At 51.9% G+C, this 25,856-nt stretch overlaps 7 protein-coding genes across 7 annotated transcripts, besides 8 other annotated features; 4 read left to right on the forward strand and 3 right to left on the reverse strand.

Annotated features, from left to right (window-relative positions):
• Positions 1-996: 996 nt before the first annotated feature.
• Positions 997-1,698, reverse strand: PODANS_6_7190 (uncharacterized protein; the record flags this gene model as incomplete). Its single annotated transcript, XM_001910597.1, has 4 exons — positions 997-1,120; positions 1,181-1,253; positions 1,306-1,561; positions 1,618-1,698. The coding sequence occupies 4 exons, from the start codon at positions 1,696-1,698 to the stop codon at positions 997-999; spliced, it is 534 nt and encodes a 177-aa protein (XP_001910632.1).
• Positions 1,699-2,546: 848 nt separating this feature from the next.
• On the forward strand, positions 2,547-3,700 carry PODANS_6_7200 (uncharacterized protein; the record flags this gene model as incomplete). The annotated part of the gene is made up of 4 exons (XM_001910598.1): positions 2,547-2,861; positions 2,924-3,179; positions 3,238-3,534; positions 3,594-3,700. 4 exons carry the CDS (start codon positions 2,547-2,549, stop codon positions 3,698-3,700), a joined length of 975 nt encoding a protein of 324 aa, XP_001910633.1.
• Positions 3,701-5,594: 1,894 nt separating this feature from the next.
• Positions 5,595-6,524, forward strand: PODANS_6_7210 (uncharacterized protein; the record flags this gene model as incomplete). Its single annotated transcript, XM_001910599.1, has 1 exon — positions 5,595-6,524. The coding sequence occupies one exon, from the start codon at positions 5,595-5,597 to the stop codon at positions 6,522-6,524; it is 930 nt and encodes a 309-aa protein (XP_001910634.1).
• A 1,596-nt stretch (positions 6,525-8,120) lies between these two features.
• On the reverse strand, positions 8,121-8,768 carry PODANS_6_7220 (uncharacterized protein; the record flags this gene model as incomplete). The annotated part of the gene is made up of 2 exons (XM_001910600.1): positions 8,121-8,632; positions 8,687-8,768. 2 exons carry the CDS (start codon positions 8,766-8,768, stop codon positions 8,121-8,123), a joined length of 594 nt encoding a protein of 197 aa, XP_001910635.1.
• Positions 8,769-9,944: 1,176 nt separating this feature from the next.
• Positions 9,945-12,452, forward strand: PODANS_6_7230 (uncharacterized protein; the record flags this gene model as incomplete). Its single annotated transcript, XM_001910601.1, has 1 exon — positions 9,945-12,452. One exon carries the CDS (start codon positions 9,945-9,947, stop codon positions 12,450-12,452), a length of 2,508 nt encoding a protein of 835 aa, XP_001910636.1.
• A 1,982-nt stretch (positions 12,453-14,434) lies between these two features.
• Positions 14,435-15,226, forward strand: PODANS_6_7240 (uncharacterized protein; the record flags this gene model as incomplete). The annotated part of the gene is made up of 1 exon (XM_001910602.1): positions 14,435-15,226. One exon carries the CDS (start codon positions 14,435-14,437, stop codon positions 15,224-15,226), a length of 792 nt encoding a protein of 263 aa, XP_001910637.1.
• A 510-nt stretch (positions 15,227-15,736) lies between these two features.
• Positions 15,737-15,841: a repeat region (rgion duplique sur le chromosome 5).
• A 2,905-nt stretch (positions 15,842-18,746) lies between these two features.
• Positions 18,747-19,595, reverse strand: PODANS_6_7250 (uncharacterized protein; the record flags this gene model as incomplete). The annotated part of the gene is made up of 1 exon (XM_001910603.1): positions 18,747-19,595. The coding sequence occupies one exon, from the start codon at positions 19,593-19,595 to the stop codon at positions 18,747-18,749; it is 849 nt and encodes a 282-aa protein (XP_001910638.1).
• A 466-nt stretch (positions 19,596-20,061) lies between these two features.
• Positions 20,062-20,079: a sequence feature (primer 105-2a).
• A 123-nt stretch (positions 20,080-20,202) lies between these two features.
• Positions 20,203-20,243: an STS (microsatellite 105-2 NON POLYMORPHE).
• Positions 20,244-20,347: 104 nt separating this feature from the next.
• Positions 20,348-20,365: a sequence feature (primer 105-2b).
• Positions 20,366-21,760: 1,395 nt separating this feature from the next.
• Positions 21,761-21,852, reverse strand: a tRNA (tRNA-Glu).
• Positions 21,853-22,923: 1,071 nt separating this feature from the next.
• Positions 22,924-23,175: a repeat region (rgion duplique sur le chromosome 1).
• Positions 23,176-25,224: 2,049 nt separating this feature from the next.
• Positions 25,225-25,413: a repeat region (transposon crapaud).
• Positions 25,414-25,814: 401 nt separating this feature from the next.
• Positions 25,815-25,856: part of a long terminal repeat (allophryne) that runs on past the window's edge.

The following is a 25,856-nucleotide window of genomic DNA, read 5'->3' on the forward strand; positions in this document are numbered from 1 at the left end:
GGTGGGTTGGCGAGGGTGCTGGGTTGGCATCGTTTACCTCCGTCTGTTGCTGTTGACTGGCCTCGGGAACGTTCTCCTGTTGCTGTTGACTGCCCTCAGGAACGCTCTCCTGCTGCTGTTGACCGGCATCGCTAACATCCCTCTGCTGCGGTTGACTGGCCTCAGGAACAGCCTCGGCAACAGCCTCAACAACCCCTTGCTTCTTTTGCTCAGTCCCAGCCTCGGCTTTGGGCTCCTCCGGTTTTGGCTGTGCAGCCGCGCTGTCGTCGCCTGCCATCATCCAGCCCGTCCGTCCTTTCTATTTCCGATAAGCGCTGATAAGTACCTCAGTCGTGGGCGCGAGTTGATGGCCCGGATGTTACTCGGTAAATATCAAGCTCAAGGCGCGATATGATGTCGCGCAAACACTCAGTTGGGACTCATAGGGGAAAAAACGAGCGCGATTGACGAGAGAAATCCCATCAATGAAGAGAGAGGGGAAACAAGTGGAACGAACCACCAGCGACGACGACGTCGTCTATTTAAAATTGCTTTCCAGGCATCACTCTGGACCTTAGGGCCGCCCCCTGGCTGTTGGTGCAGACCACAGGGGTTAGCTGTCGCTTGGCATTGGTTCGCGGTGGAACGAGGGGACCGCCAAGAGCTCCGTTTTGTGATGTTTTGGGGAATTTTGGTCAGTGCTTGTGAGGAAATAACGAGATGCATGGGACTTGTGTAGGGTGCTACTCCGTAATAAACCCTCCAGTGACTCAACGAAGCCTGTTGGAAATGCTGTAGTTGCCTTGCTTGGTGATTCATGTCACTGATTTCGTCCACCGTGCGGCGTCCGTTGGAGGCAAAGTTCCTGCTTCACTCTTCCGCAGTGAAAATATCAACTTGGCCGTGCCTGTTGGGTATGGGGTATCATGTTCATAAAAGGGAAGCTGTCAGTACTATTACCAAAGATTTGACACGAAATCGCGCCGTGCTTGAACCTCTTTTGCCTTTTAACACTTTTTACTCCCGCTGTAAAACAACCACCAAGCCCATTATCCCGAGCATCACCGTCTTCATCCATGGGTGCTCAGACAGCATGATGGTGACATAGCCGACGAAAGGCATATATCCAACAACGCTCCTGCTTCAATGTTAGCATCCGCCCAGAAAGACCAATGCTGGTCACTAAGTAGGAGCAACGCACCCAATAATATCTTCCCTAACCAGGTAGTTTTGCCCGGGGGCGTAGAGCTTCGTGTCGTCGGAATCGTTGTTGTCTCCCTTGGTCAAGAGCTTTGCAGTCGGCCTAGAATACCACCTGTCAATCACAAATCCCCATAAACAGCCACCACTGCCGCGGAATAACGAACCCAGTGCCAAACTTGCTGATAACCCTGTGCACGATTGGGATATCTTTATCCCTCACGTTGTACACCACCACCTCGCCCACGCTCGTTTCGGTAAACAGATTTCGGTTCCAGAGCAGAAGCAGGTCTCCTCTTTGGAAGGCAGGCTCCATGCTGCCGGAGAGGACGACGACGATCGGAGAGGGGGAATCGCTGATGACGGAGAGACCTTTCCACATCTATTATTCATTTTGTTAGCTGGCCTACTCGGGGAGCTGGTTGGCAGGGAACGCACCATAAAAGCCGTGGACAGTATCAGGCCAAAGTTCATGAGCTGGGCGGCGGCCTGCCGCGGGTTTCCTAAGGCTGATAACATGTCTGCGGTATATGGGGAGATTGGTGTGTGAGGTGCAGCCGGCAGGAGACGTCCGTTGCTGCGGCTTGGGAAGAGCTGTCTTGAATTCCAGGAGATCGAATGGCTGATGGGCGCGGAGACCACGGTGTCGAATTGGCAGTTTGTGATTGGAGCGTAATGCAAATAGTGGGGCCGCTTTTTGTGGGTCATTGACTTTCTGAGATCCTTTTGTGGTTTTGGAGATGTTCAACTTTTGGAGACCATTATACTGTTCTTGACTTCCATAAGCACCGGCTAGCAATGTGTTTGCATCTACATGAGAGTTATGCTTTTCTTCAGAACCACTGACTGGAAGCGTCCAAGTCAACTCTCTCTTGGTAGCTACGTCTGTCTCGAGACGATTTCGCTCCAGTCGTTTGACACCTTCCTTCCATGTTGAACGTAGCCTTCAAGGCAAGTAAGTGCCTGATGGCTATTCTGGTCCACGTCACGGGCCCGGTTCATCGGGATCGTGTTTGCAGCTGCCTCCCGTCTTGTTATCTCTCACAGCTCAAGCTCTCTTGCTCATACCTTCCAACCGGCCTGCGGATGGTCTGAGTTGATGAAGGCGTGCCTGCCTTATTGATGTCTTTCAGACTCAGACCCTCAACTTCTCCTCTGTTCTTACATCCAGGCCACCTCTCTCTCTCTTCTATCCTTCGATCCTCTAAGATTCGACATCTCCCTCAACAGGTCTTTTGGTTGTCAGTTGTTTTATAGCCATTGCTTCTCGCTCTTTGCTCAATCTGTTTACACAAAGCTCACGCAGAGCCCATCTGCCCACGCTGCCTTCGCATCTCTAAAACACCGTCTCTTTGAGTACGGCCAGAATGTCTACCGAAGAGCGAGCTCCGCTCTTGTCGACTCGCCAAGGTCTTCCTGTGGCCAACAGCTCCTCAACCGTTCAGGACCATCCCATCTTTCTTCGAGTTTGCCATTCCCCATGGCCATGGGTTAGCCAAAGCTGTTTGGTGTACCTTCGCGGTCTCATCTTCTGCTACCTCACTGGCCTCGCCGGCATGCTCTTGCGCTACAAGTTTCACCACGAATATCCCCACAATGAGGGAAAGCCCAATTGGCATATCTTCTTCGAATTTGCCTCAATGGCCTATCTCCTTTTCTGGTTTTATCACCTCATTACCTTTGTGAGTCGGTCCTCCGAGTAGCTATCCAAGGAACGGTCGCTGACGTCTTTGGTCTTTTGCAGTGTTGGAGCTTTACCCATCTCTTTTTCCCCGACGTCGACGAGGATGACAACAGCTGGGAATCTGTGCTTTTGTGCAAGATGTCTCCACCTCTTCAGACACCAAAGTCGCGCAAGCGCTTGTACTTCAGCATCTTCTACACCATCTCCCATGTGTTTGTCTTTATGAACACGCTCATTTACTGGTGCATCTTGGTGCCGAAGGGGTACGGTCACCTTCCCAAGGGCAAGGAAGGCGAGCCGGTCTCGGATTCAACTTGTGAGTGACGTTTGGTTCAACGGACCGTTTGGTTGGGAATTTACTCATGAGACAATAGGGAAGGATTTCTGGGGCCACGGATGGTTTGAGCCGTTCTGCATTCTTAATCTCTACCTGGCTACCTCGCTCATTGCCCTCTTCGAGATCTTTGTCTTGAATAGCATCAAGCGCCAGGTCCCTGTTCCTGCGCACGTTATCGCGACGGTATTCTTTCTCTCGGCTTACCTTGGCTGGGCCGCTTTCGGCAAGTGGTTCACCGGCTTGTATCCATTCTTCTGGATGGATCCCGAGATCATGAAGAAGACCGAGTACATTGCGTCGTATGTTGCAGGATTCTTGTGCCTTGGACCTGCAGGTGAGCAGCCATTTGCAGCAATTTCATGGTTCGAACTATGCTGACATCATGAACCACAGTCTTCGCCTTCATGTATGGACTCATTGGCATGCGCGAGAACATGACTCAAAAGGATGACGGGGACAAGAAGCAGCCTGCCCACAACAGGTCGCTCTTGGACGAGTAAACAAGGCGACAAGGCGACATATCGGACCAAGTCAATTTCTGTTGGTGAAGGAGGGGTGACTCATGTGAGGGGAGGTGGTGTTTGACATGCATCGTTATGTTCTTGATGGAAGATTGGTATTGTCATGACTGATGCGGGGGATCCTGTCCGGTAGTGTACACTAACGCAAGTTGAAACAATAGAGGCAATCATTGACTTCAGTTCTCATGACTTGCAGTTTCTTTGCACCGGCAACGCTCCAAATCGTGAGGCTGACAGGGGTAGTTTGATGTGGAAGCTCACCAAGGGAGCCCTGGCCGGCGTGCCGGCCAAGAGGGGCGGCCCGCCGCTCCATTCTTGTCTTAAAAATGGCCCCACCTTCCCACCACAGTGGTTCGTGTGGGGTAAGCTTGGTTCCCCTTGACCAGTCAACCGCCCTGCTGCCCTTTTCCCATCAACCTCACCCGAAGATGGAAGCTGTGCGGATACCGCCAGTTCAGTCAGGTCGAAGTGCAGGACTCTCCATCACGGCCCAATGGGAGGAGACACTCATTGGGAGATGGATGTGCCGCGTGGCTAGTGTGACTCGATCTATGGGTCTTTGATGGACCTATACCAGGTACCACCCCCCCCCCCCCATACCGAGGTGTGTGTGTCTGTCCGGGAGACGATATCACGGGCGTGCACGCACACAATTCTGTCAGAAGCAAGTGTCCGCCGAGACCTCCCGGGTTGTGCAGAGGAGAGCAAGCGCCGGCAGGTGAGGCTGTGCCGTGAAACCGATTCTTGCTTCGCTGTCACTGGAGGGTTGCTGAACACGTGCCCCGCAGAGGCAAAAACCATGCTGCACAATTGGACCTGTTGGAATCGTTCCCAAACTTTCCTAGAGGATGCATATACAATGGCAAAACATTTCATTTGTCCGTTTATATCAATCCAATGGAGAATACAGGACTGCTTAGCTAACTCTGCAACAATAGTTGAGCTGTTGTGATGGAAGTTCATGGACGGATGGAGCTACCCCTCATCTGAAGTGCCACAGTGCAAACCCCTGCTCGAAAAACCCACAACCAGGGCCGCCTTGCACGCTAAATTCACAACGGCCATGTCTTCAGGGCTGACGACGACCGCGGCAATGTTGAAATCGAGAAGGTATCGCAAGATGCCGCGCAAGAGATCAATTGCGTACGAGCAATGTGTCACTCGGATGCCAGATAGTGACGATGCCTGAGGCAGCTCGTCGACGACACCTGCTATCCGTCCATTCATAAGTGACAGCACAAGAACAGCTGCAGCCGGCCCCCAGCCCTGCTTGTTTTTCTTGTCGATCATGGATTATTCCCAGGCACACACCTCTCTTTGTATCACCCCCCACCTCCTGCATATAAATACTTTCCCACCCCCCGCAGCTTTTGCATCCGTTTCCTCTTTTCCTCCCCCCCCCCCTCTTCACACAACCAACGGGTCGCAAAGCTCTCTGGAGTCTTTCTGGAGTTCTCTCTTCAGGACCTCTCCGCCCCCGGACCCTGTCAATCGTTTTTGTGCCTCTCTCTCTCTCTCTCTCTCTCTCTCCCCCCCCTCACTCTTTTTTCTCTTGCTTTTCCTTCGGGCCTTCATTCATTATTTTCGTCACTCTCTGAGAACATACATGGAAACTAGACAGTTGCAGTAATTCAGACATTAGTCTGACTTGTCTTTTGCTGTCTTTTTGCCTCATCCCGCACGCCTCAGAGTTCTTTATCGAACCGAAACCATACCATCATCACCGCTGTCACCACCACTCCCATACACCTCCTCTACCGCTATCAGCTTCGCCGATAACCCGAGAACAACAACACAACCGCCAACATGTTCAAGCGTTCTTTCCGAAGCCGTGAGACCATGCAACTCCCAGCGGGAGGCTGCCTCAACGACGATGGATTCACAACACCGCGTGGGCAAGGCCGCGAGGCTGATGAGGAAGGGCTCCGTGCGGGATGCCCAAAAAGTGTCGAAATTGCAACGGTCGCTCAATAACAACGAGGAGACCTCGCGTACACAGAGTGTGCAGACGAGGCTCAACGACAAGTCTCTTGCCCCTTCACCCATCGTCACCCTGGTGGTGGGCGCAGAGGCACGGCTGTTTGCAGCGCACGAAGATGTGCTCTGCCAGTCGCCCTTTTTCGAGAGGGTGATTCGGAGCAACTTCACCGATGCGCAGAATAGAAGGATCTCCCTCCCGGACGAGGAGCCAGAGGTCTTCAGCGGAATCCTCGAATATCTCTACAAGGGCGACTATTACCCCCGCTTGTTGCACAACAAGCAGCGCAACTCTTGGGAGCTCGAGGACTCGCTTCCCCGTCGGGTCACCCCCCAAACCTCCCCGACGATCAACGACTCACCTAAATTCGGAGGTGGCCGCGCAGGCCAAACCCCCCAGACCCCTGCGGCTGTCGAGGCGACCGTGTTCCTCTCGGGCATCGGCCAGCACATCCTTCGCGACACGGCCATCTACTGCGCTGCTGATCGCTTTGGGCTGGAGGAGCTCAAGAGGCTGGCGCTGCGGAAGCAAGGATTGCAGGCCGGCATCGACGTCGGCACCATCCTCCGCAGCGCGCAGTACTGCTACGCCAACACGCCCGACTCAGACAGCCGTCTGCGCGCCCATTACCTAGCACTCATCATCCGGTGCCGCAAGACCTTTAAGCGCAGTGGCACCATGCAGGCCGAGATGGAGAAGTGCGGCAGCGACAACGTGTACGGCGAGGGAAGTGGGAAGTTGTTCTTTGATCTGTTTGTTGCCATGTGCAACCACCTCGACGACGTCATCGATGCGAGCAACGCGCGGACCCCCAAGACGATCTAAGAGGGTGAACTGAATGAACCTTGCACGCGTGGAAGGCAGCAGACAGATATCTGGCGTTACCAAAGCATGACAAGGAGGAATCTCTATACAAAGGGCAGGAAGCTGAATATTTGGATTGCGCATGTCGAGGGGATTTGACCGTGATGGGCTTGCGTCTTCTTTTTGCTCTTACTCAACATCCGGCGTTTTGGGTCTTTCTCATCCACATCTCCCAGATCTTCACATCAGATTGGAAACACCATTTGGGAGACATTTCATTCACACTGAAATCTCTTCACTTCTTACAAGGTTGGCCGACCAATTCCCTATTTTTGATGTACAAGATTTGCGAAGTGAGGGGGCCTAATGCCGATACACGATGTGAGTGTGGTTGCAAAGAGAGGAGACATTGCCGCAGCTCACAAAACCCTTCCCCTCTGCTCTCTGAATCTTCTTCTTTGCTTTGATTTCTCTTGCTTTTTGGAGCGTCGGGCTGTTTTTGGGACTTGTTTTTTTTGGTTTCTGATATCTCTGGAGTGTTTCCAGTTGGCTGGGGGAGCTAGTCTTCTCTGGTCGATCGATTCACATCCGGAGAGAGCAGGGACTTTGTTGCAGGTGTTTTAAGAACAGGAAGCCTTTTCTCATCGATACCCTCACCGTCAATTTCGTCTTTTCATGATGGAAACAAACAAAAACACGTCTTTGCCGCACACACACTCATCTCACACACTGAGAAAACCACACAAAAAAAAGTCAACCCCCCCCCCCCACCCCCAAAACCATGGATTGTGTACTATTTTTTCTGTCTCATTTCCAGCTTGCTGGACTTGACGACGAAGACGACAATTTTTTATTTTTATTTTTTTTTTGCTCTTTTCAATTCCGGGACCACGGAAACGGAACGGAACGGCCAATCTCAACTTTACGCAGCGTCACACAAATTGTGGACGTCTCCAACACCACTCTCAGATTGAACAACAATACCCGGGGTTTTAGCTTGGATCTATTCGCAAACCCCAATGTGCATTTTTATGAGCAGCAAAAAAAGAAACATATCCACGACAAAAAAAGAGAAACACAAACCACAACAACAATTTCTATTTCTTTTGTCTTTTTGTTTGCAACAAATCGACAGCGTTTACCACAATCAGGATGATCATGGTTGGGGAGGGAGGGATTGGGTGGAGCTTTTCCGGTGTTTTGCTTGCCTGCATGGATTGCCGGTAATTTTTTTTTACATCTTGCTGGACTTGAGGAAAAAGAAGAAGGATATACATTCACTTGTATCTCTTTACTTGTCACGAAACTTTTTTTGATGATGATACGTAACGAATCTTCTTTTTTTTGGTCAATTTTGAGGAGGAGCCTTGTTTTATGCACAGACAGGGCTTGCCAGAAAAAACATAACAGCACACCTTGAGTCCTAGCGATGATGGCTTAAAGGGTCAGATTAGGATTTTAATGGGAGACGAAAAAGAGTCGGCCACCTCAGATATTTGTTCCCTTGCTTTGGTGCTGTGACGTGATGAGGTGTTTGGTTCATACTGCCAGAGGACCAAACCGCCTTCACCCCTTTACCCCCTTACGCCCCACCTTCACCATATCATCCACAGCTCTCTACTCCTTCCACTTAACGTCCATCTCCTTCACCTCAGCCACCAACTCCCCCAATTCCCCCTTTGCCGGTCTCGCCGCCATAGCCTCGACTTTCACCGTCCAGCTTTCCACGTCAGCGAGCCCATAAACCCAGCAAATCTCCCTCACGGGGACCTTGGTCCCATCACTGAGGACTTGGTAGACCCAGAGGGACACCCCGTTATCGTCTCCCTCTTTTTGGATCGAGATTGTCGTCCAGGGGGTGGAGGTGTCGGGGTCGGGGGTGAGGGCGGAGACGGACCAGTCGGCCCAGTTGTCGCAGGAGACTACCGAGAGGCGGGGGGAGGAGTTGTAGTATTCGATGCCGGCTTTGATCCACTTTTTGAGGGAGGGGGAGGAAGGCGAGGAAAAGGTGAGGAGGAGGCCGGATTGGTCGTATTGGTGGTTGTAGGGGAGGCGGAAGGTTAGGGTTGTGGAGAGGAAGAGGGGGAGGGGGGAGGAGGGGGTTAGGTGGGAGGGGGTGGATGTTGGTGCTGGAGGGGGTTAGCGAGGTGGTGTTGGAGGGGTGGGAGAAAAAGGGGAGGTACCGTTGAAGATGTCTTTGGAGGGGGGCTTGCGCCAGATGTCGGTTGCTGGGGGGGCGCGGATGGTGAAGGGTGAGGAGGACATTTTGAGGTTTTACGGAGGTGGGTTGATGATGGATGATGGGATGTCAAAGGAGTGAGAGTGAGCAAAGATATTTATACTGAAGCATGGACTGAGGCATAGCTACATGAATACGAGAAAAGGGGACGTTAAACGCTGCTGCTGCAAAACATCACGACATGTGGTCACTCGAGTCGCTGAGGCGCACCACAGCGGGGTCTGCTGCCCGGTGGAAGGAAGCGGGGCGGCTTCTCACCTGCCGGATTTGCATTTGAGCACGGCATTTGCGACGTTGCTGCTGTCGGAGTTTCTCAGCTGAGACAGGCCCGAATTGGCAGTTCCGCCTGGTGGTGGGTACAACATCAAGGTTGTTGGTACCTGTGGCAGTGTGGAAAGCCAAACATCGAAGAAGGAGGGCCGGCCCGTAATCCCCAGGGTCGCTGGCAGTCGAATGGACGGTGACGAAGTGAATTGAGGACGGGTGGGCGCAGGCAATCAACGGCTTGAGGGCAGACTGAGATGGCGGGTTGGCAGCGAGAGAGCTGAAAATGTTTGAATTGCAGGGCACTAGGCAAATCTACCAGTCTTTTGTTGAACGCCGTCATTTGTCCATCGATGGGCCGAATGCAAAGCTCGCAAAAAAGTGTTTGGAGCCGTGTTCGAATCCTGACGTTCGTACCCCTGTCAGACTGCTGACTCACCCAGTGGCCCAAGCTTTCCACCGACTTTTTTGGCAGAGCCCTCAACACCCCGCTTGACCATTCGCCCAGTTTTGCAAAATTCAATCCCCACACACAGTTCTCACCTCGCAGAACTCTTTTCCCGCACCAGTATCACCGCCCTTGGCCAGGAATTCTATCCAATCGTGTTACACCCCTTTCCCCCCTTATTCTCATCTTTCACGGAAGAGTTGGCCTGAGGGCATCACCATCTCCTGCGAGTTGCCAGCTTTGAAATCGCGATTCTGCAGTCTCTCCTGGCAGAGGAGCCCCGCCAAAGCTGTTTCTGGTGGGCGACGAACGCGTCGGCTGCTTTGCTTGTCTCTCTGCAACCTTGAGACTTGCTGCCGGCCATCAATCTTCACCACCAACTCATCTCTCACGGCTCTCACAACAGCCAACCATCCACCGCCACCCCCTTTTCTCTTCTCTCAACAAGAACAACACGATTTTAGACGGACAACAAGCCAAACCAGCAATCATGCCGCCCAAACCCAAGAACAAACGCTCGAATCGCGTTGGTCGTATCATGGACAACACGGACCGCAGGAGACAGCTGTCCGTCGCCCCGTCTCCCTCACCTGCCCCCGCGGCGGCTCAGGCGAAGGGCTCTTCAAGCAGTTCGGAAAAATGCAGAAACTGCGGTAGCACAGACATCCAAGAAGGAGCTTGCGCGGACTGCGGTTTGGTCCTCCGCGAACACGACATCGTCGCCGAGATCACCTTCGGCGAGACTTCCAACGGAGCTGCCACAGTCCAAGGTAGCTATCTCGGTGCAAACCAGGGTGGCGTCCGCCCAACCGGGATGGGACTCTCCTTTCGTCGGGTTCCCGGCGCTGGCCTCAAGGAAGCTCGTGAGCGCGCCGAGAGAGAGACCAGGGATCTCTGCAGCCAGATGGTTCACCAGCTTTCTGTGCCTCTTGATGTTGCAGACACAGCTATGGACATCTACAGGGAAGCTGTTCGTGCCAGTTACGTCAAGGGCCGCCGCAAGCACAACGTCGCCGCTGTTTGCATGTATGCCGCCTGCCGCCTTGCAAATCAGAAACAGATCATGCTCCTCGATCTGGCCGACATCGTCAAGACAGATGTGTTCCTTCTTGGTCGCAACTACAAAGAGCTCATGAGACGGCTTCCCACATTCGACACTGGATACGACCCTCTCACACTGGAGAATCTGATCTTTCGTTTCGCCGCCAAGCTAGAGTTCCTCCATGACACCAACAAGGTCGCCAACTCGGCACTTCGCATCGCCCACCGCATGGTCAAAGACAATATCAGCATTGGTCGCCGGCCCGCGGGTATCTCTGGCGCTGCTATCATCATGGCTGCTCGCGCGCACAACTTCCGGCGCACTGTTCGGGAGGTGGTTTACGTCGCCAAGGTCACGATGGCCACTTTGCAGGAACGCATGTCCGAATTCGCCGCCGTCCCCGCTGCCAGTCTCAGCATCAGGCAGTTTATGCAAGGTGACGAGATGCACCCCGAGGCTTCTCATGATCCCCCTGTTGTCTACAAGCAGTCCAGGGAGTGGCTCGAGAAGCACCTCAAGAGAGCCAGAAAGAGGAAGGCCTCGGACAACAGCCCAGAAGATCCCCAAGAGCCTGACCAGCAAAGCGCTCCCAAGCGTCAGAGAACTTCTGCTGATGCTGACACGCCGGACTCGGAAGCTGAGGAAGCTTCAGCTCCCCACGTGGACAGTGACGGTTTCGTGATCCCGCCCAACCCCAATGAACAACCCAAGAAGAAGCAGCTTTTGACCGATCATGAAGGCGCTCTCCTGATTGGTGGTTTGGGGGCGCCCGAGGACGGATTGGAGGAAGAGGAAGTGGAGGCGTTGCACCGGGAGTTTTACGAAGATGAGAATCGGAACAGCCACGAGTACGATGCGAGCAGCGAGATGGCGATGGCTCAACAGCAAGGCATTGCTATTCCGGGTATGAAGGTGACGATCAAGCCCAGAGCTGGTTCCACTCCGGCTGTCAATGGCGCCCCCATCAGCGATGGGAACGCAACGAAGGGCGTCCAGGAGGAGCCCGCGCAAGGCAAGCGGGCGAAACCCACGCTTGCTATCGACTTCGACAGCCAGGATGATAATATTGAGGCAGACATGGAGGGACTTATCGAGGATCCGGCCATTGCCCGCGTCGTTGAAGAGGTCACCCGCCTGGAACAGCAGCTCGAGAAACAGCCGGCCATTCAGGTGTCCAAGGCGATTCTAGACGAAGAGACCCCAGCTGCAGAGACTTCTACCCAGGAGGCTCCTGCTGTCGTGAATGAGCAGCCCGGCGAAGCTCCGCTCAACACACCTTCCAACGAGGAAGCCGAGGCCAGCACTTCACCTGCCGCCTCTGCCTCCAACTCGCTTGCTGCCGATCCTCTTCTGGACCCGATTATACGGGAGGACGAGTTTGAGGATGACCCCGAGGTCATGTTCTGCCGCTTGTCCGAGGAAGATAGCAAGGTCAAGTCCCAAATTTGGTATAACCAAAACAAGGACTGGCTTCGCCAGCTGCAGCAAAAGACGTTTGAGGCAAAGGTAGCGAGAAACAAGCCTAAGAAGAAGAGCCAGGGGAAAAAGGCTCGCATTGGAGAGGGTCAATCCGGGCCTGCTGCTTCGGCGTCGGAGGCTATGTCACAGATGCTTGCCAACCGCGCGCTCGTGATCAGCACAAAGCTCAATTACGGCAACATGGACACTCTCTTTAGCCTCAATCAGGGGGGTCCTGGCTCTGCTGGTACCCAAAGTGGCATGCCGAGTGCCGCCGCCAGCAACAATGGAGCAGGGGATGATGAAGAGATGCCCGACGATCCGGCTCCGGCTCAGGCTGCGGGTGATGAGGATCACGACACCGCCGCTGCGTACGAGGAAGAGGGTGTCGAGGAGGATTACCCACACCATGAGGAGGAGACTTATGAGCAGGAGGACGACGAGGGTGATTATGATCAGGGAGGCCACGGGCCTGGGTTCAATCCCTGGGATGAATAAAGCGGAGGGGAGGCGCAAGAGATAGAGTGTTTCAGCGAGTTTGAGTTTTTTCCACCAAGATACCCAACGCCCGATGTATCGAGGCGATTCACAGCGCAACTTTTGTTTTTTTTGTAGACTGGACAAAGGTTTGGAGTCTGGGGTTGTTTATAGACACGGTAGGGAGGAAATGGGAAAGAACAGGGCTGTTTTTGAGGGTTATTGTTAGAGGGATGGATATACCCGCGACTTTTATGGGCTATTATTGCATGCAGGATACTGTACCATTTCATGGAGGGAGATGAATTTGGGGGCGATCAGTGGATTTGGGGGGATTTTTTTTTCCTTCCCCGGGGGGCACTGCTATTCGATTCGGTTTCGTTGTTACTGCAGTCATCTCTCAGAGGGTGGGAGGGATCAGGGAAGGGTGTATGCATATAAAGCAAAAAAGAAAAAAAATTATTATATTTTTATAAATCTTTTGGTTGATGGGTGATGTGAACGTGAGGGTGTTGAGGGTTGGAGGGAAGTTGTTGGGCACAGACCGCAAGGCTACAACCTGGAAGTGGCTTGTGGTGATTTACTTTTGCTCTCTGTGATGGTGATTATAAGGTGTGTAATAATGCCATCTCTGTGGTGCCAACGCTTGTTGGCTGCAGTGTGCTTGCTTCTTTCTTCTCGCCGTTGGTAGTAGTTGAGTCTGAGTCTGGGAGAAGATGTTGGCCACGCCTCTTGGGTCTGTCTGTCACATGCGGCAACATTAGTACACCACAGCCCATCTGTGGTTGTTGAGGCTCTTTCTCTCGCCGTGCCGGCAGTCAAGCTTTTGTACATGCCTTTTCTTGAATTTGATATTCCTGTCGCCAAGGGCGTCTCTTCTCATGGTGAGACAGTTAAGATGAGATGTCAAGCAGCTTGCGATGTAATGGAGATGGAATGGCTGCTTATTGCATTTTCTGCACTGAGTATCGCGAGGTGAGAACAACACGGGCATGGTTGATGGCTGAGAAGTTGGAGGCTGGTGGGGTGCAACATTCCATCTCGGTCGCTGATACTCGGAGTTTGGGGATTGGCAGGAGCAAGAGTGAACTCTTCCCAGGAGCTTGGGTACCCCATCTGTGCGCAACGAACCTGCGATCGATCGGTAGCCGTTCGTTTTAACAAGGACCTTTGCGTTCGCCCTGCCACACCCATCCCTCATCATCGACGATGCAAGGCGTACCGAAGGCTGCCGTCCCCCGGGGTCCGTGATCTGGGAGGGGGACCGGGATTGCCGATCAATGTGGCATTCGGGGTCAGTGTGGGGAACCCCGGACAGATGGTGAGATAGTCACGATGGTACTGTACTGGCTGATGAAGGGTAGCACAGATGGCGTCATGATTCCCACGACTTCACTTTGCGGTCTCGGTATCCAGCAGCACGCATGAGTAGGGATTATTGGATGTTATCGACCATGACCAGATCCTGAACAGCGGGCCCTGCGCTCAGCTACGGAGCTCCAGGGGAAAGTCCGTCAAGCCCTGACATCAGCTACCGGGGGGTTGTTTATTTTGGCGTCCCAGTTCCTTCGCCAACGCTCTACATTAGCTCCAGCAGGATCGGGAGGTGTGGTTGCTCAGGTAGGTACGAAAGGTTAAATGTTCCCCAAGCTCTCGACAAATTCACTTGGGGGGTAACGGCTTTTTGTACCACAGGAGCGGCACCGGTTGCAGCACAAAAAGTTACTCCGGTCCCTCTTCCGAAGGAGCCAGAAAGTACATGAAGAGCCGGATACAAAAGGCTGTTGGGCTTGAAGACATTGACTCGATTGGGTAAGACACCGCCGAAGGAGCCGACTGAGAGTAATACTCCGAATAAATCCCCCGAGTCAACCGGCGACCACCGAGAGAGCTAGCTACGACTTTGTTGCAGCACTCGACTTGGCTACCCGAAGATACTCACCTCGTCAAAATACTCTCAAACCACGAGAAGGGATATACATCCCAGATCACGAATAACAACAATGGAGCGACCGACGACGAAACCGGCGCTCAAGCCTATCTACCCTCCCAGTCACATCAACATCTGCTCACCCTTCACCCCGAAAGAATACACATGCTGCCACTGCGACAACACCAGCAATTTCCTTGTCTTCTCCCAAGACAGACGAGTTAGCTCCTGTCCCCACGCGCACGATCCCCAGACCTGTGTCCCGAGCCATCATCGCAGCAATGCCCCGCAAGGATGCCAGATGAGAGACCACCTCGGCCGACCCCCGCTCAAGCTCCGAATCCCAGCTGCTTTCACCTGCGCGACGTGCAAGAATCAAAACAGCATCTTCAAGATCATGGCACAAGAGCTGGTGACGTGTAACTGTGGTGCACCTTACTTGGAAGCTGTATATGATCAATATGGACAGATCCTTTTATGGCCTGGGCTGAGGGGTGATGCCGCTATTGACGAGCTCTCGGACCCGAAGAAGGTAGCTGAACTCAGATGGAGGTTGATTGAGATGGGAGGGATGCCTTGGGTGGAGGATGAGACTAGGTTGCGGAAATGGGTTGAGGAGCAAGAGGCATTGGAGGATTTGCAGAAGGCCGAGTTTGTCAGGCGGGGGATGACGAGGCAGAAGGAGGAGGCGAGAGCGGCGTTGGGGATGTTGAAGGGTTTGGGACCCGGCTCGCCGGGGCTTTCGCCTTCGGGGTCACCTTCGCCTTCACCTTCGCCCTCGCCGTCATCGGAAAATGGGAAGGGGGAGGAGAGTTGGGATAGGCTGTTCAAGGTCGTTCCAAAACATCAGATTGAGTGCGTGTAGACCAAGGATTCTTTGGATGATGGGCTGGCTGAGTTGAGTGTGGTTGAGTAGGGGCCGTGGATGAGGGTATAATGTGAATAGGGTTGCATGGAGACGGCGTTATGGCGTTCTAAAGGTTGATCTTGATACCCTTTTTGCTGCACGCTACTTGGGAGGTCCCGGGGTTTCTGGCTATCTTCGGGCGAAATTTTACAATATCTGAGATCTCTACATGTCATATGATCTTTTGGATAATATTCTATTTCATCTTTACCCATGTCAAGAAGGGCATGGCAGTCTATGTCTTTTCACTCAGCTGGGTACCAAACGTTATCGACTGGGAAAATTGAGTTTACCACAGGTGCACATCTTGTCCACCCACCAAACTCAAAAACAAAGTTTGTCTCCTTAATATTCAACTTGACACACCGAGCAACTTTCCATCCCAAAATCCCGTCTTTTTCTTCACTGCCATCCGAACCTCCGCTTAGTAGCACCCCTGTGGACAGAAAATAAGGGACTGCGATGAAATATTAAAGCCTTCAAAGATAGTTAGGACACTTCTTAAACATCTAAGAAGACCTTTCGACTATCCCCGAAGGCCTATAACACATATTTAACGCCTATTTTTTTTATATATATTTGAAGGCATACCAACCAAACTCCTGCTCCTCCTTCATGTCCATCGGGGCGTCAGTTCATAACATCAAGATGGAGCAACAAGCCCTCGTCGAGCCCGAACCAGACGACTACAGCGCACCAGACATCGCTTTCTTCCCAGGCTATCTACACCTGACAATCGGGGCTCCAATCAAACTAAAATCCAAATTCAACAGAAACGAAGAGGATCAGAAACCCAATACCACCACCACCACCTGTCGCATCTCCCACCCAGGCATCACCGCCATCGAAAAACTCAAACTCTACAACAGCCATTACTACCGCGCCCAAATCGCCTTGTACTCGAGTAAGTTGGTGAAGTACTCCCGGGAGTACTACGCCGCCGAAGCAGAGATGCTCCTCGCCAAGGAAAAGAAACTGTTATCGCGAGCGGCATACTTTTCCAGAAAGGCGAGAGAGTTTGAGAGGAGGGCGGCAGATGCAGATATCACCAGGGCCGAGAAAGACAGATTTGAGAAGAGGGAGATAGGGTACGAGATCATGGCGGATAAATTACGCCAGCAACGCGAGGCGGGCCAGGGAGGGGGCTCATACCTTTGCGGTTAGGGCGATGGAGGAGACGAGTGAATGCAAGGAGGAGACGAGGGAGTGGTGGAAGAGGTAGTGTGAGGAGGCGGTTAGGGAGGGCTATGGAGGTGGGGGAGAAGGGGAGGTTTAGATCTGCCATCTCAAGACTTTCAGCACCTGACAATATAAGGTACACAACTTACCTATTGCGGTGTGATGCCCATCATTTGTGCCTACCCTATAACGTGCTCAGGATCTAGATCGACGACCAACTAGTGGTCCGTCGTCTGGCCTGCACCACCTGCTGCATCATGCAGCTGTCGGATCCAGGTGCGGTATCTTGCATACAGCCTGCAGCCATGCCGTTACTAATGCATCAGATCCATCCGAGCCCATGGTCCCGGAGGTAGGCTATCTATGCCATATCCTACTCAGACATGCGACAAATATCGAAGTGCATGTCATGTTGTTCTTGTTGTCGTTGTCGACCTGTGGTTTCAACGTCTTGGTCAGACCTGCCAACTCTCCCACGGCCAGCACCAGACAGAGCAGAACACACCTTCAGACTGGCAAGTCTCCCGGCCTCTCTCTCTACAGCTCAGTCAGGCAAAGTGAAACAGTCCAAACCAGGATTCAAGGCCCCTAACCTGCTTCTGGATTTTGAGCTCCTAGCCATGTTGGTGTCAGTTTGAGTAGGGTCCGTCCGTATTGCTTACGAGGGCTTGAACACTACCTACCTTCTTCTGCTTTTGTGCACCTATCCGTGTGAATGTACATGTCACCCAGAGTCCACAGTGGCTATAAGCGTTGGTATGGACTTTGTACGTCTTGGTGGGAATCGGCTGGGGAATCCAAAAGAGGAACAAGAGCTGAGAGCTTCCAAAGAAACAGACCAAATGCCGCCCCCCCCCCCCCCCCCCCCCACAGGAGCTGGTCCAAGTCGAAGGAAGGGAAGTTGCAGATGTCTCCCACATGCATGGACCAGGGTTCCACCCATCATCGGGCACCTATGGCCAGCACTCGCCGTTCTGCACCGTCAAGGTACCTTCCATAGAGCTTATTAGGCACCTATCTGAGTTTGATTCACACCTACCTGTAGTGACAACGGACACTGTTGTCTGGTGGAATCCATCTATGCATAGCCCTTATTTGTTATCTTTCAACACTTACCTTGGTCAACACTTTCCCAGGCCCCCCTCACTTTTGGTGAAAACAGACGGCTTGTGTTTACACACACATCAGGGAGGAGCCAATGTCCATTGACAAGAGTAAACACACTCTGGATAGAGTCTCAAAGACGACCAGTCAATCCACCTTCAAGGACATCAAATACATTTATAAACATAAAAGCAACGCTTTATTTCAGCTTTGCAGATAATTTACTCTACAATCCATGACGCTCATCTTCTCCCTCCACTTCATCATCCTCCATTCTCCCAAGCCATTATAAAAAACACCGGTGGGCTCCAGATCCATGATAAGCCATTCATAGGCTATCGAATCCGTTGGGAAGCCACGATGGTTACATCGTGGAACTTTTCAGGCAGAGGGCCCCCAAACACCAACCAGAGGAGAAACAAGGTTCGGTCGAACTGCTCATAGTAAACAATCCAAAACAATGCTGTTGCGTAAGCCCCCCAAAAGGACCCTGTGCCAGAGCTGAGTTGAACGTTCCACAAATTCCAAAGAATAAGGAGACGGATAACAAGGTGACCCGACCATGATGCTAGTTATACAACCTTGGAAATAGAACTACGATAGACAGCGGCAGCAGCAGGTGGATATGGGACATGGTTTCGAACTGCTCAGAATAAACCATCCAAAACAATGCTGTTGTGTAAAGCCCCCAAATAGACCCTATGCCGTAGTTGAGTTGAAAGCTCCACAGATTCCAAAGAATAAGGAGACGGATAACAAGGTAACCCGACCATGAGGTTGATCTCTCCAACATTTCAATCAGAATTGCGATAGACGGCAGCAGCTGCAGGCGGATATGGGTCGTGATGCTGTCCTTTGGCGTTTTTATATACCACACGGAATTAAACGAAGAGCCTTCCTCAGACGGAGAGCCTTCTTCAGACGGGGAGCCTTCCTGCTTTTGTTCCTCAACAATATTCACACTCGAGGTTGGTGTTACTTGCCCTGGTTCGCTGTTGGACGACTTGGTGGTGGCAGCCGGTGTTGGTGTAGCCCATGTTGGTCTTTCCGCGGGGACTGGTGTTGTTTTCGGTGTCTAACCGCCCGGGCCAATCCCATCCCCCCCATTCTCCTCATCACCACCCTCAGCAGCCACCACCTCCTCATCCCCAACACCACCAGCAGGACCACCATAAACAACTTGCTCTCGATCCCTCTAAGATCTCAGCCCATCATCCGGCAGCCCCGCCACAGCCTCAGGCGTCTGAATCCACCCCTCATCCCCCGCCGCCACCAGCCCGGCAAACCATATATTCGCCATCTTCTTATATCCCCTATCATTAGGGTGCGTCTGATCAGCAAAATCCACCCCCTCCATCGGCCCCTGATCGCTGTGCATGTCCACCAGCACAATTCTCCTTCCCTCATCCCTCAGGCTCTTAACCAACCTCCGAAACTGGTCATTTATATCCAACACCCTCCTCTCCACGACCGGATCCTTATTGAGCAGCAGTGTTGAAAGGATCACCACTGCCCGGGGTGACAAGGTCCAGCAATCTTTCAACATCGCCTCCATCCTCAGCGCGGCAGTACGCACATCCTTATTCTGCAACGCATCATTCGTCCCCGCATTCACAAGAAAAACGTTGGGTTTGTATTTCGGCACCGACACCGCAGCGACGGCTCTGGAGTGGACTTCGTCGATGCGGGCGCCTGGCCAGCCTTCCACATCGTTGTCGCGCATTATGCCCGCTTTTCGGGAGCCGACGAAGTTTACCAAGGTGTTGCCGGCGGCGACGAGCTGGTTGCGGAGTTCGTTTCGGTAGCCGTTGCCGTCTGTGGAGGCTTGGCCGTAGGTTATTGATGCCCCTAAAGGCATGATGCGGAGGGGGGTGGCGTTTGCTATGGGTTGGACGGCGCGAGAGCCGAGGTTGAAGTGGTTTACTGCTACGCCTTGGTTTGCTAGGGGGGTTGCCAGCGCTGCGTGATGCGTTAGTGAAGGACGGGGAGAGGGGAGGAGAAGGGGGAACGCACCGAGTATGAGGTTGTGTATTGGGAGGAACATTTTGGCTGTAAGTGGGGTTTGGTGGTGATGGTGTGAGGCGTGATAGGTATGTGAGGGCAAGTCCCGAGAGGACAGCAAAGCCCCCGATATCGTGGGTGTAAGTGATGCGATGTGGACAGCTGCCAGAGGGCGAACGTCGCAGGATTGCCAAGTGAATGGCAAAATGTGTTAATTTTTTTTTAAAAAAAAGGTCCAAGAGGAGCCAACACTACAACAACCCGTTTCCGGACTTGTCGAACACCTATTTATATGTACACCCAAGGATACTCCCTTTTGCCAGTCGGCCACGATATCTTGGACCACACCAGCCAAGGCAAGGGGGGAAAGAAGCCAAGGCAAGGCAGAAAGTTCAAAAAGCCGCCTGGACCGCCGTGTAAGTCAAGCGGAAACGGACCGATGGTGATGTGGTGATCACGAAAAATGTCTCGGGTGACTGGGTCGTTCCGCATGCGGGGAGGGGGATGGTATGGAACAACCGGAGCAAAAGGAAAAAGGTATGTATGCAATTTAAGAGCAATACCGTAATCTTGATAAGAGGCAGCGAGGTCCTTCGGATTTAAAATGTCGCAATATCCCGATTAAGTGTTGCAGTGTAATACCGGACGTCGTGTGTGTGTGTGGTGTGTGTATGTGTGTGTGTGTGTGTGCAATAGGCTAAAAAGTTGGGGATAATATGGGCAACAAGCGGGTGGTGGTGATGAGGTAGTTTTGTCAATATCACCCGAGGAAGCCGTGGCTCAGCTTCCTGTTCATTGTTGGAACTGGTGGCATCATGTTGCTGGAGGAAGGTGGGTTTTGCTGTGGTTGGAAGGAGGTAAACAAGAAAAGGTTCCTGGGGCGGCGGGGGCGAGTAAGGGGACGGCAGTCATGATCAAGAAAGAGAAAGACGTGAGACGCTAGTGTAGGGCCACCAGCCGGGCAGGGCCACGATGTCGGGTGTTGACCCACGGTGTTGCGTTAGATACCGTGCGGCGGAGAGGAAAGTGGAGGTGAGATGGCAGGCTCCCTTGCGTCGCTGTTGGCTGACCACCTACCTACCGTGAGACTGAGCCTGCCCTTGCCCTTGCCCTTGCCCATTCATCTTCTGCCGTCTGATCATGTTGGCACAGTTGGCAGGCAGCCTACAGACATTGTGCTTCATGCGGCAGTCAGCAGACAGAACAGACAGAAACCTCACCATCACCATGAAGCCGCTGCCAAGAAGGCAGATCCAGCGCGCCGGTTTTCGTTGCCCTGCGAGTGGGATGCCTGGTTCTGGTGTCAACAGATCTTGTCAATCAATTGCCCATCAGGGACGAGGGGGGGCCGGCTAGGGCCGCTTGTCCAAACTTGGCTTTTCTTAGCTTCACTGAACCCTGCATGCATCCCCACCCGCGTCTGGATCACCTTCGCCGGCCCTGCTTCCTCGTGGCTGCGAGTGGCACCTGTCATTGGCTCTCGGTTACGAAATTCCAGAAGCTCTCTCATCATCCATTGTCCCGTCGAGCACGACAGGCACGTTCCCCAAAGACGCGGGGGGCCGGACCCCCAATATGGGGTATTATGCTTCGATATTCGATAATTTATCCTGGGTAAACTGGGTGGCCGGTTCGTAAGGTACAACCTGTCACCGACGCGGGGAAACTGCCTTCTGTGAGCTGAGCTGGCCTCCTGCGATCACCAAGTGGTGTCGTCGGCGGCGCACGACCTCGGCCCAGTCACACCGATGCACAAGTTCCCCGCGCTCATCATTGGAGGCTGGGCAGGCCTGTGGGGAGAGGTGGCCGAGTTCTCGCAGCTTGCCGGCGAGCTCTCATTCGCATTCGGGTAGTGATTTCCTCTCGAGAGCTGCATGTTCCAGCGAGTTGCTGATGTTGTGGTCAGTTTGCTCCGAAAGCAGGTGGTTGTTGCTGAGGTGTGTGAGACAGCACCAGCAACTGAGCGACCAAATTTCCGTACCCAGAATGCCAAGCTTTGTGCCTGGACCCAACACAACTTCAATCTTATCAAGCACGGACCACATGAGGTAAAAAAAGATTCGAGACACAACATGCGAAAAAACATAAGCACCACTTGGACTATCACATCTTTATGTGTGTGTCTGCTTCCATAATAGCCCCCTTTGTACACGATCTCGATAGAAGCAACTGGGAGATTCGACAGACCAAAAAATGCAAAAGAAAGGACTCGGATACCGGGAGTCGAACCCGGGGCTGTTGAGAGAACAGGCACTTCTGAGAAGTGAGAGTCAACGATGTTACCGCTACACCATACCCGATGAGGATGGTTCCGATTGGATTGATTGGTTGGATCATGTGGCTTATGCCTTGAAGAAGAGAGAGAGTTGGCGCGCCAATCAGGACATTGGAAACCACCACAATGGTTGGCCTGAGGTGGAAACCCATCAGCTCTCACCAGTTACAAGAAACACAATGGGTGCATATAAGTCCATAGTGACATTTTACAAGCAAGAAAGCGCCTTGGAACGATGAGAAACCGCTCAAATGTCCCGAGTTCATCCAGCCCTAAGACAGACTAGCTAATGAGGTTTGTGGCGCAGTCAAGCTTGCTGTCAGGTCTTGGGTCTCAATGCTTACTCGTAGCCACATAAAATTGGGGCCTGCTTATACGACCTTCCGGAATGGAGACAAGCTTCAGGATGACGGACGCCGCAGCGGGCGAGTTGTTAGAGGACAAAAGTGCCCTGCATTGACAACGTGTTGACCGCGTCCCTGGGAATTGGGTTTGGTACTGCCAAGGGAATGAAGCATTGTGGGGTGATAAGATTCTTACCTCGACCACTTTTCTGCCCATCCCGACTATCATTCGGCCAAGAGAACCTTGCAGGTAGTAAGGCATCCAACAGCGATGGCCTGACCTCACTCTCCCCCAAGCGTGGCTTTCATAGGTTCAACTTACGAGCTGATATCTGCCAATGTCACGATGAAGGCGTCCCAAGGAGCTTCGCAAAGCAAGTGCTAAACTATTGAGCGCTACGAGTGGAAGAGGCATCACCAGTGAAGACGTCACAGTCAATCTCTCAGTCTGCCTTGGTTGATACACATCTCAAAAAATAAATCTTTGCCATGCTTCATACCAGCGAGTGTGCGGTGGAGTACCTGTTCCGGATAACAGCACCCGCTCACGAACTTTCGACTGAGTGGGAGGCCGCCCGTTCGCAGATGGGAGAGTTCTTGGATTCGCGATGCGTCTCCATACTACTCAGATTGAAAGAAAAGGCATACCACAGTTTATGCAACCTGCTTATGTGCTGTAGTCTTCTGGAAGTCGGCGACGAATATGAACCTCACACAATCCCCAACGTAGTTAGCTCGTCCCGCCGCTTTAATCAGGCCTTCTCAGGACGGCTCAGGGTCGGCTCCCTTGTGCTCAGCCTACGCTCAGGTTTTGAACACATGGTCCTCCGAAGCCGCAGGGCTCGTCAAGAACAACAAGTTGAGACACAATATTTCAGTAGAAGCCATAAATAACCCCTGAGGAAAGAATCTGTTGGGCTCCACACGGCTTACGCAGGATCTAAAAACGAATATCTCTGCGACGGGGTTCTCCTCTACATAAGGGGCAGCCATTTCCGGCTTCTATCTACTTTCCTTTGCTGATTCACTCCCATCATATAATCGCTTCTAACCTACACATTTGCCCTTCCATATATTATTTACTATCCGCACGTTTACAAAGTCTTTTCTTAATAGGGGAAGCGAAGAGTGTCGAGGAGCACTTCCGCCCTTAGGAACTACGGTGTGTTCGCCTATCTTGATATCTTACTGCATAGTTAACATCTTATTGCCTCAAAGCCGCCGGGAAGTTGACCCTGTCTCCCAACTCGTAGTAACTTTTGGTTCAGTAGGTGACAGAAATTTCATCTTTATATTTGTGAATGGTGTTTTTGCGTCTGGACGTGGTCTTGGCCTTGGGCCAGAAAATAGGGTTCAGTAATCTTATTGGACATGGTTCGTCGGGAGGAAAATCCCACGCTACTCCTTGTATTGTTACCTCGACGTTGTTTTTTTCCAAGATAGATTCTTCATCTTCATTTTTCTGCTGGCCAGGTCGGCTGAGGCGATTTGAAATGTTCTCTATAAACACCGAATCGACTTCAATTCCTCGCTTGCGTCGGAATACCGTAGAATTTATTGGCCCATGTTGTACAAGGACCCATCTGTTCCTAAAATTACCTTTTGTCCAGCCAAAAAGTTTAGCATTCTCATCAACATCTTTTTGAGCAGTCCGTGATAGCATCTCCAATTGCTGAGCTGAAGTCATGATGTCTGCCGGGATTTCCCTATTCTCAACCCAGGACAGGAAGCTCTAATCAACCGGCTCAGTATCTTGCTCGGAATCCTGCTCAGCATCTTGCTTGGCATCTTCCTCGGCATCCTTCTTGACACCCTTCTCGGCATTCGGAAAGCGGGGGCTTAATTCCATGGAGCTTCTTCTTGGCAGGTTTGGTCACTTTGGTCTGTTTTCCTGTCATTTTGTGTGTATGTGTGTGTTTGTGTGTGTGAGAGAGAGATGTAAACTAGAAGCCCTGAGAGATATTGTCCTTGTACTTATAGGTGTTGCGGATGTAAGTTCTAGAAAGTGAAGCCATTTCTGGCTACAGTATGATCTACTCAACATCTAGCTCAGATAACGCGAATATCATATAAGCTGCTTCAAGCGCTTATTGATATACGCTCTACGCCAAATACCGCTGTCATCTGTCTCATCTCAAAGACAAATCTCGCTACATAGATGCAGAACTGTATCTTTAAACATATGTAGGTCGCAATGTAGTCTCCTCCCGGTACCTATCATTTGCCTAAGATATAGCTATGGAAGAGCATACCTATGTTCTGCTCTCCATTGCCGACATCAAATTCCTGATGTTTGTACCCAACGAAGATTCGAACGGCGTGCCTGGTAGAAGATACTTTATCACTTCAACTCAAGCTGGCCACAGGGTGACTCTAGCCGTCATACCGAGTACTTATCCACATTTTCACCCCTACCGTCCACGGTGAGCTCGATTCCGTGCGGAGGTTTGATTCCTTAGTATCGAGGTCGTTCAGGTGGCTGCATGGGCTGGTGAGGTCTTCCGCATACTGAGCGGACAATAACTACACCTGCGGGATTCGTCCTCGGCAGCCTTAAAAGCATCCGGTGCTCAACGCCCAAATAGTAAATGAGAAAAACACAAAGACGGACATAACAAAGTTGACAAAAAGCAAAGGCTAAAAATCCTGTATTGTTAGGCTTTATATCTGCTAGCCATCATCCACGATGGTATTTTTTTTTTGATGTATACACAGGTACAAAAGGTATGAATAGGACATTTTTCTTTTTCAGGACCTTATTACCAGACTAAACTCTGGATCGCGCATTTAGGCTTGGGAATATTCAGGATAGGAACGTCCTGCGTAGCGCTGCTTCTACGATCTATCGCCTGAGGCTTATTGAAGGGCTGCTGCCCAGAACAGATGGCTCCTCGCTGGGAGGAGATGGCTTGGGGAACTGGGTAACGCCGAGTTTGCCGTGCTTTAATGGGTGACTACCTAGCGGCGATGCTACCAGCGACGATATGACCGCGGTAGCGCCCAAGGACCTAATTACAGATCGAGATGCTAGGCAGACTCAGAAGGGAAACCATCTGCCAGCAGCCTCCCCGCGCTCGAGCTTTTCGAACTCCTCCACGTTATCGAGGCCGCGCGACACAGCGCGAGACATTTTCTCAAGCCACACCTTCTTCTATTTACGGTTGAATCTTGGCGTTGGCTGCTTCAGCCAGTTCTTTCGCCTTCTCTAGCTCTGCCTCCACCGCGTCGTTTTGCAAGATAATCTGGTTGAGTTGCTGGGTGGAGACAGTTAGGTTGGCTCCGAGTTACAAAACAACGAAGAGAATTGGAAGGAGACCTGTTGCGAAAAGTAAGAAGAACGGGAGGAACTTGCAAGTTGGAAAGAAGGAGAAAAACTACGCCGTCTCACGAATTAACGCAGAAGAATACGACTGATTTTTGTTACCAAGACTACGTGGCCGGAAAAATGGTGGATTCGGGAGTGAACATGCAAAATATAAATCTTCAAACAACCACATTTATAGTGCATGAGTGTAATAAATTTACATAAATCAAACCTTGGTACACAAAAGTATTTACATTATAATATCTGTAATAATAGAGATTATACGCGCTTAGTTGTTGATGGATTTGTACTTTTTTATGCAAAATGCTGGACTTTTTAACATCTATTGCAAAATCTGAATCTAGACATGGACAATTTCCA

Source organism: Podospora anserina, chromosome 6, assembly GCF_000226545.1.
Source record: "Podospora anserina S mat+ genomic DNA chromosome 6, supercontig 2".
Classification (NCBI taxonomy): domain Eukaryota; kingdom Fungi; phylum Ascomycota; class Sordariomycetes; order Sordariales; family Podosporaceae; genus Podospora; species Podospora anserina.